General features: G+C 40.0%; 1 protein-coding gene across 1 annotated transcript in view; it reads right to left on the bottom strand.

Annotated features, from left to right (window-relative positions):
• The window catches only part of LOC109401057 (alpha-mannosidase 2), a 351,116-nt gene that overhangs the window by 59,261 nt on the left and 282,471 nt on the right, over positions 1-9,384 (bottom strand). The window contains exon 4 of the mRNA XM_029860267.2: positions 8,851-9,181. Within this exon, the coding sequence (XP_029716127.2) occupies positions 8,851-9,181 (331 nt within the window). The remainder of the gene's footprint in view (positions 1-8,850; positions 9,182-9,384) is intronic.

Genomic DNA, 9,384 nt, shown 5'->3' with positions numbered 1-9,384 from the left:
TGGACTACTTCAACGAAAATCAAATCAACCACATCTATGTCAGCCGAAAACGACGGCGACGGAGCCTTCTTGAAGTGCGAAACAAACGTAGCGGCGACATTTCGGCCGACCATCCGATGCTGTGGCGAAAAGGTCCTTCGTCGAGGAGCTAGAAAAGCGTGCTGTGGATATTCCGGAATGTAAAAGCGTAGAAGATCAATCAGCGTCCATTAAGAATGCCTTCATCGCCGTCGAGAATAATTTGAAAGAGCTGCGCACCCGGCGAAAACAGTTGATCACAGATGATACTTTGAGGAAGAATCCCACTCCCGACAAACTCGCAAAATGTGAGTTCTTCCTTCGGAAGGGAAGTCAAGCGTGGGCCCTGAGATGAACTAGCCTAGGGCTAAAAATCTCGTTAATACAGATAAAAAAAAACATTGAGGAAGACAGAGGAGCGAAGGAACGCCATAGAGCGCGCGAAAACACGGGCGGGGCATTATGTTGCTGTGTATTGTTCTCAAAGCCCATCGCAAAGTGATCCTTAACCTGATACAAGAGAAGCTTGACGCAGCAAGCAGGATTCCGTGCCGGACGATCCTGTGTGGACCATATTGTCATTATCCGTAGTATCCTGGAGCAAATCAATGAATTCCAAGAATCTCTTGGAATACCTGGTGTTCATTGATTACGAAAAAGTTTTCGACCGTCTCAATCACGAAAGCATGTGAGAAGCCCTCAGGCTCAAGAATGTCCCTGAGAAAATCATCGGCCTCATTAAAGCACAGTACAGGGCATTTTCGTACAGAGTACTGCACAAAAGTGTATCCCATCCGGGTCGTTGCTGGAGTTAGGCAAGGATGTATACTATCACCGCTACTGTTTCTTATCGTACCGTAATCGACGAATGCGTGGGTTGCTGTGGTAGTCTATTATCATGGAGCATCAAAATGACATTGAATTGGATGATGACGTTGCTCTCTTAGCTCAACGGCGTTCTGATATGCAGAGCAAGCTCGATGATCTTACCAATCGCTTCTCGGCGGCAGGTCTTACCATCAACGTCAACAAGACTTTATCGTTAAATGTAAACATGGTTAACCCTTCCAGCTCTACGGTAGCTGGGTAAGCAGTGGAGAATGTTGAAAGCTTCCAATATCTTGGTAGCCAAATGGCGGCCGATAGCGGCATGCATCAAGATCGACTTAGATGCACGGATCAAGAAGATGAGGGCTGTGCATGGAGTGTATGTGTATAGAGTGAATAAATAATCTATCTTAATTGTTGTATAAAAGATTTTGAATTCAACTTTTCAATTAACAATAATAAATTCTTTGACTTTTGAATTTTGTATACACTAAATCAAGGTGCATTCTTTTTGTCTGTATTAACGAGATTTTTAACCCTAGGCTAGTTCATCTCGGTAATCAAGCTGCATTTCGTTTCGTGCAGGTAATGAAATTCGCAAAATTGCTTGAAATACAGTTGAGTCAACGTATCAAAATCCGAATTTTCAACTTGGACGTGAAACCTGTGCTGCTGTGCGCCAGTGAAAATTGGTGTGTACATATCAGCGGAGAACACTCAACGGTTGCATGTCTTCATCAATAGATACCTGCGTCTTATACATATCTTCTTCTTCTTCTTCTTCTTTATGGATCTGCGTCCCCACTGGGACTTTGCCTGCCTCGCTTCAACTTAGTGTTCTCTGAGCACTTCCACAGTTATTTATCAATGGGCTTTCTTTGCCTGCCATTGCATGAATTTGTACATTGTGAGGCAAGTACAATGATACATTATGACCAGGGAGTCGAGAAAAGTTTCCCGACCGGAACGGGAATCGAACCTGCCGTCTCCGGATCCATAGCCTTAACCACTAGGCTAACTGGAGACCCCTGGTATATACATATATATGCGGTAATTCGTGCTTGGTGGCCTAACAATTGGATCTTCAACGTAGAGCTTCACCTTCTTCTTTTTCTTTATGGCTCTACGTCTCGACTGGGTGGTAGGCCAAGTTCCAATGCGAATGTCGAGCCATATAGAAGAAGAAGAAAAAGAAGAAGTCTCCACTGGGGCTTGGCTTGCCTCACTTCAGCTTAGTATTCTTTGAGCACTTCCGCAGTTATTAATCGAAGGACTTTCTTTGCCTGCCATTGCATGAATTTATATATTTATTGTGAGGCAAGGACAATGATACACTATGCTATGCCCAAGGAGTCGAGAAAATTTTCCCGGCCAGAGCGGGAATCGAACCCGCCGTCTCCGAATTGGCGATCGATAGCCTTAACCGCTAGGCTAACTGGAGGCCCCACCCGAGCTTCACCGTTGATGTCATCCAATGCCCGTGCCCGTAGCGACAAAAATTGGAGAACGGAAGTGGAGGTGCGTCGGCTATCTCCAGTTTCACCTCCGGATGCAGCCGTAAGGGTAGGATGAAAATAGAAAGCTACATTGAGAAGAAGGTTATGCGCATAGGTTTGAGAAGCTATTTGAAGAGTTTCCTGGCTCGTTTCGGTATAGAAAACTGTTGTTTTGTCTCCACACCTATGGAGCACGCTCGAAAAAGGTGATGAAGCCAAGCGGATTGATAAGCCCTATCGTGAGCTCGTGGGCTGTATCATGTACATTTCGATGACATCTAGGCCGGATTTGGCTGCAGGCCGGATTTGGCTGGAAAACTACTTTAGTCAGTTTCAAACATGTTTCAACGAAGAACTCCGGATCCACTTACGAAGGGTGCTAAGGTACATCAAGGGAACCTTGGATGTTGGACTTATGTACCTAGCGGATATCGAAGGGCAGTTTCTGAAATTCTTGGACGCGGACTGGGGAAACGATATTACGGATCGCCGCGCTATTTCCGGAGCGGTATTCAAGGGTTCGGCGAAACCGTAAGCTGGTTCGTAAGCTCTCATTTGTTTTGCTCCGTGTCATAATTGATTCATGGTTGGTACGAGTGATGAAGGAACTTGGACGCAGCTCGAACAATTGTTTCGAAAGAATAATCAATCTGCAATGAAACTACATTTAAAAGTTACGACAGCGCAAGTTTTGGTTGAATAAAATTATTTGACCTACATTGTTAGAATAATGTCAAATCAACTTTTATACTTGCTTCGTAACTCTTATATGACATGTGTTTTGCTTGGTAGTGTCCAATCCCTAGGATACTAGAAGCATCAAGTGCATAAACGTTAAGTACTACTTAAGTGAATACTCAGTGCTTTGGCATAAAACAATGTTATTTTTTTGCATTTTATAGCAGAACTATGAAATCTTTTACTTTTTGTTCTTATCATTACATCCTTTCTCCGAGCTTAGCAAGTGTGGTCTACAGAAGACACTTGACGGCAGCGGAAGCGGAACTGGATAGCGCAGATTAAATCATAACTAGCTTTAGCCGTCAACGAAACATAAAAGTCAACCTACATCTGCTTGACAATGTCATAACTCATATTGCCCGAATTGGCTACGCTTCCGCTGCCTTTCCACTTTAATTTCCAGAGTTCAGTCTCCAAAAAATCTTTGGTGAATTCTTTGAAGAAATATTTGGAAAAAAATCCTTGAGAAATTACCCGAGGAATCACGGGACATAACCCTCAAAGCATTCTTGAAAGAATTCCGTAAGGAGTTTCTGCAAAAACTTTCACTGGTGCTCTGGATAAATCTTTAAGTGATTTCTGAAAGAATTCTTACTGAAATCTCCTAGAGGCATCGCTGGAGGAATTCCCAGAGAATTTCCTGAAAAATCACTCAAGGAATTCCTGTTGCAATCTTTGGAGAAATCTCTGTTAGGATATTAGATGAAATTACTTGAGAAATTCATAGAGGAACCAGAGCCAGCCAAGGACTGAAAGTCTCTTAAATAAAGACAAATCAAATCAATAGAGGAACCCTGAAAATAGTATTGGAGAAATATCTGGAGCAGTCCCAGGAAAAATCATAGCATAAATGGATTGATAAATTCAAGCATGAGTTTCAGGAGAATTCCAAACAGGAAGTTCAGAAGCAATAACTAGAGATTTCCGTATTGGAATACCCCAAGAAAATCCAAAAAGGAACCCTCGTGAAATCCATAGAGGTGACTAAATTGGGAAATCTAATAGAGGAATCACGGTGCTCCCCAGACCATTATTATAAAATAAAAATCTCCATTCAATCGGTGCCCACCATTAGTTTTCTATGACTATCCTGCATGTCTGGGCAAAATTTAAAAAAAAAATCGTAGGGCCCATTTTTTAGTTAGGCCCTTTTTAAAGGGCGTAAAGCCATGTATTCAAAGTAAAACTCGAAATATTTATGTGCTCAGCCATTTTTTAACGATTTTGATGAAATATTTTCACGAAGAATCGTTTTGTTCTGAGCACCAGTAATGTCAAACATAGTTTTGACTGATTTCTACCAACATGTGAAAAGGGTGGAACAACCATTGCACGCCTCAGCTTCTTCCGTCCTTTTTAGGCGTATTTCAATTTATTTTTGAAAACATATTCCGTTATTAGATACAGGAGAGTCTGCTCTACCTTTTACTGGTCAAAGGTTGCAGAAATTTGCAATGGTTGTTACGCCATTTTCAAATGCTAGTCTAGATATTGATGAAAATGTGAACATTTGAGTGTTGTAATATGGATAAGTGAGTACTAGTACGTGAATTACAATAAATTTTGAACATCTATGTTTGCTTCAACTAAGAATAAAACGCGAATAAAATGACAAGAAAAGGGAAATATAAAGGGGCTGTCCATTAATTACGTAAGGGTTTATGGGGGGAGGGGGGGTTTGAGAAATCTTACGTGCCATACAAAAATATTTGGGTTCTCATACAAAAAATCTTACTAGGGGGGGAGGGGGTGTCGAAAAATCGCTAAAATTCCCTTACGTAATAAATGGACAGCCCCAAAGATATGTTGGGATTATTTTAGAAATTATAGAAAAAAGTTAGAGCCTTGAAATTTTATCCATAGGTATAAGTTCGTTTTCACACATGAATGAAACACAAAATAAATACCCAAGTATGAGGCAGGGCAAATTTCTTATTCTTATTCAAAGGAATGGGTTTAAAAATATTTGTTACAAGATATCAATCATTTTTCCAGTGTTTTATGCCTCTCGAGTCTAATAACATTTAATCATTCTCAAGAGTTGATAAAGTGATATCCATCACGATGTTTGGGCATTCTAGTGTGAAGCACATGTCTTTTAAGACGAGATCTTGGGCCTGAATCCCACTTCTAATGTGAACGACAGGAGAGTTAGCCATTTCGACTAGAAATCTTATTGGGCTAAAAGCTAGTTAAAACAGATAAAAAGATATTTTCAGAATACCATGTCAATACATCTGATACATTTATACAAAAAGATTGACATTTGTTGAAAAAATAGGATTTCAAGTTATTAATAAATCAACCATCTGAAGGAAAGAAGGTCAATATTTCGGTCCCTTTAATGTTGAAAATATAGTGTGGACAAAAGGAAGAGGGGGTTAAGATGGCCACCGATTGATTTCTTTCTTGTTGTTATCATTTATTCTCAATTCTTACAAAAAAAAACAACAAAAATAATACACGAAACAAACCAGAACAGATACCTTACGTTGATTATGGACAGCGCCAGTTGAAATGAGCTACGAGCATTATTGAAGAAATCACTCACATAAAATATGCAGATGTCTATGTAAAAAGTAAATATATACAGACTTGCTTCGGCATTAGAGTCTTTGAATTTGCAATACACGTCCATATAGTGTCAGCAATTCGGCATGTATTATACTCATACGCTTAAAACCACTTGTGGTTAGTATTACTATTCTGTGGAATTGAACCTAATACTCAAGCCATTGAATTTGAAGGGACTGCGTTTCGTTTCACTTCAACGATTTAATGTTCTCAATTTCACCATGGCATCTTTTCATAATTAAAATAAAGATTCTGCGGCCAACCATGTTCGAACAAAGCACCTTCTGATTATCAAATAAGTTGATAAAAGAGAAAACAAATCGCTGTCAAGAGTACTTGTGGTGTGATGATCATGTTTTCTCATGATAAATTGTGTGGTCTTCACTGCAACGCGGCTTTCAGTGTTGGTATTATTATTTATAATACACTACTTTCGTATTCAAGATAGGAAGACGAAGGGTATTATAGACAGATTTGTTCTCTTCGTTATTGGGGGTTTTGTGGGCCAAATTGCCTGCAATTTGGGCATATAATTCAGCTTGGTTGGGAAGGATTTGGGGCCAACTCTGAGTTCAACAAGTTCCAAAAAACCCCTCATGACGAAGAAAACAAAACTGCCGAAAATACGTAAGCTCCCCTATTACTTTTTTAAATACAATATATACTTGATTAAATGTAATTGCCATACGAAAATTTATAAATCATCACATATTGGTGTTCCTGATTTTATACAGAATTTATTCGTTTTTATTAATTCTTCTGCAAATAAAACTAGTATGTTAAGGGCTTAAACAATTTAAACTCATCTTCTATGCTCGCAAGAACAATTCGCCCCAGATGAACTGCAGTGAAACCATTGGTTCGATCCTTACCCTGTTCATCCCTCAAAATGTGACCTTCTAACCTCGAGCTGCCACGAGTACCGTGGCTTCGGCTCCAAAAAGCGTTATACGCGATTGAGCCCCAAATAAATGAACTATATAAAAAAAACTCTTCTTCCTTTTTTTCTCACGCACATAATGTGCTTCCCTTCATTTGCTTTTTTGTTTATTTACATTCACGTATTTGAACTTGAGAAGTTACAAACATTATTGAAATATTTTCATATGAATTCACATTTATTTATGTCAACTAACAAAAATGTTCGTATTGTCTTCAAAAAGTTCAATAAAAACTATGCTAAACATATCTAATACTCAATGCAACACAATTCTTCTTGAAAATATTTCATCAAAATCGTTTAAAATGGCTGAGTACATAAATATTTTGATTTATTCTTTGAATAAATGGCTTTACGCCCTTTAAAAGGGCCTAACTAAAAAATGGGCCCTACGATTTTTTTCAAACTTTGCCCAGACATGCAGGATAGTCATAGAAAACGAATGGTGGGCACCGATTGGATGGAGATTTTTATTTTATAATAACGGTCTGGGGAGCACCGTGGGAGTCCTAGTGAAATCTCTAGAGGAATTCCTAGATGAGTATTTTTTTTAGAGAAATCCCAGCAAGAAATCCTTAAGGAATCTCTGGGGGTATGAACAATTCTTAGGAAAATATTTGAAAGGGTTCTAATAAAAATTTCTAGAAAAAAATCTTGGAGAAACTCCAGCTGAACTCCATGCAATAATCAAATCAGATATATATGGAATCCCAGCAGAATTCTTTTAAAGAATCTCTAGGAAAATCCCTAGAGAAATTTCTGCATAAATCCACGTAGCAATTCTAGAAAGAACTATTGGAGAAATCCTTAGAGAACCCCCTTAATGCATCGCTGTAGGAATTTATGAAGACATTTTTGAAAAAGTCCTGCGGGAATAACAGCAAGAATTATTAAAGGAATCCCGGCAGGAGAAATGCCTGGAAAAAATCTTAAAGGGAAACATTTGAATGGACCGTTATAGAATCCACGGATAAATTCCTGGAAGAATTTTCGACGGTATGCGTGAAGAAACACTCAAAAAAAAATATCTAAAAGAAATGAAGAAGGAATCGCAGCAAGAATTTCTGAAAAAATCCCACCACGAATTCCTCAAGAGTTTCTAATGTATAAATTCCTGGAAGAAACCCGATAGTAATTTTCGAAGCAATCCAAGCAGAAAATCTACAATACATTTTTAGATCAATCCCAAAAAGTAAACCTGGAGGAATCCCAGAGATGCCGGAAAGAAGAAGTAAATATGTAATCACAACAACAGGCAATTGTTGGTTTTGTTAAACATGAAATTAAAAAGACTTAAGACTATCAAGCTCATATAGCCGATATGGTAAGCGCACGTGCAATCAGCATGCTGAGGGCATTCGGCCAAACAGAGCTCGGTCAAACGGCGTTCGGTCAAATGACCCGAAACAACTAATTTAAGAAGTTTTATTTTATGAAGGCGTTTTTTTCATCATGTTATCCTGGAATTGCTTGATTGTGACGGTTAATCCGGTCACCTGCCGTACCTAATAGTTCCGTTATGGAACCGTGATCTTTTACGCTTTCTAGCCGGGCGTCTTCGTAGTGCTTGTTCAAGTATTGGCTCTGACGGCAGCAAAAATGCACTCACTCCAATGGGAAATTCCATTTGTATCTGTCATCGTGTGCGTGAAGAAGTATAAACAAACGTGTTTTGTCTCGTTTTTTCTCACGTTTGCCATGCGACTCCCGCCAGGCGGCAGCACTGCGGCGCTGTCAAGGCCTATGGCGATGTGCTCGACCTTCGTTTCGGAGTCTTCCAACAGATTCTTGATCATTGACTTCATTTCGTTTATCTCGTAGTCCTTGTTGGTGTTGACAATTCCAACAAAGGAGTCGTCTGTTTGGGATTTTTTTTCTTTTTGGCCATCGCAATTTCTCGGGAATAATGTTTTTACCATAATTTTTCAAAATCTTCATCAATTTTCATTAGTTTTGGAGTGTAATACATACTTTTATTCAAAAAGCTTTTGAATATCCTTCGTTTCCGAACCTAAATCAATTACAGCCATAGTTTCTTTCAGCTGTCAACGAAAGGAACTATTTGATTTGAGCTCGAAAATTTCAAAACTCTTTCTTCATTTGAACTTTTGCCCCACCTTACTCTACGTAGGTATAACAAAAGCGTGCCATGGAAGCCTCAGAAAAGCTCAGCCAACTTTAAATCTTCATAAACACTCAACCTTATGGCTTTCGCAACCCGCTGCTGGCTGCCAATAATGATGGTTCACTCACCTGGAAGTCGAAATTTCCATATTCATCGCCGGTGGTGATATCGGTTGGGGTTTCCTCCAGTGCGACACATTCGTCCCACTTGGCGCTGAACCGAGGCGGATGACTTCCGGTCGCTGCACCACCACCGCCACCCCCAGAATCACCTTCCGGGTAGCCTCCACTGTCGGCCGATTGTAGGCCCAGGCCGCCGCCGCCAGGCGGTCGATCCTTGCCGTTATCGTTGTTGATCGAATTGAGATTGCTCCGCAGCCAACTGTGCCAGGATTGATTTGCATTCGGATTGCTGCCACCGCCGCCGTGGTGCGAATCTGCTGCATGAATGTTGCTTAATCTGCAAGAAAGAGGAAAAATAACGCCGGGGAGAAGAAACCCCCGGAAACGAACTAAGATTAGTAGGTTGCTTGGTGGTGAGGAGTGGTAAGTGGGCGAAGTTGGTCAATGCGATGCAGATTTTATGGAAGAAGAGTTTTCTTCTATGGTGGTTATGAGTCGATTTTCCACTCTGGGAAAAGGTCAAGATGTAGGTGAACGATT

The sequence above is a fragment of the Aedes albopictus genome, chromosome 1 (assembly GCF_035046485.1).
Source record: "Aedes albopictus strain Foshan chromosome 1, AalbF5, whole genome shotgun sequence".
Classification (NCBI taxonomy): Eukaryota; Metazoa; Arthropoda; class Insecta; order Diptera; family Culicidae; genus Aedes; species Aedes albopictus.
Note: the sequence above shows the minus strand (reverse complement) of the source record. Positions and strands in the feature narration are given on the sequence as shown.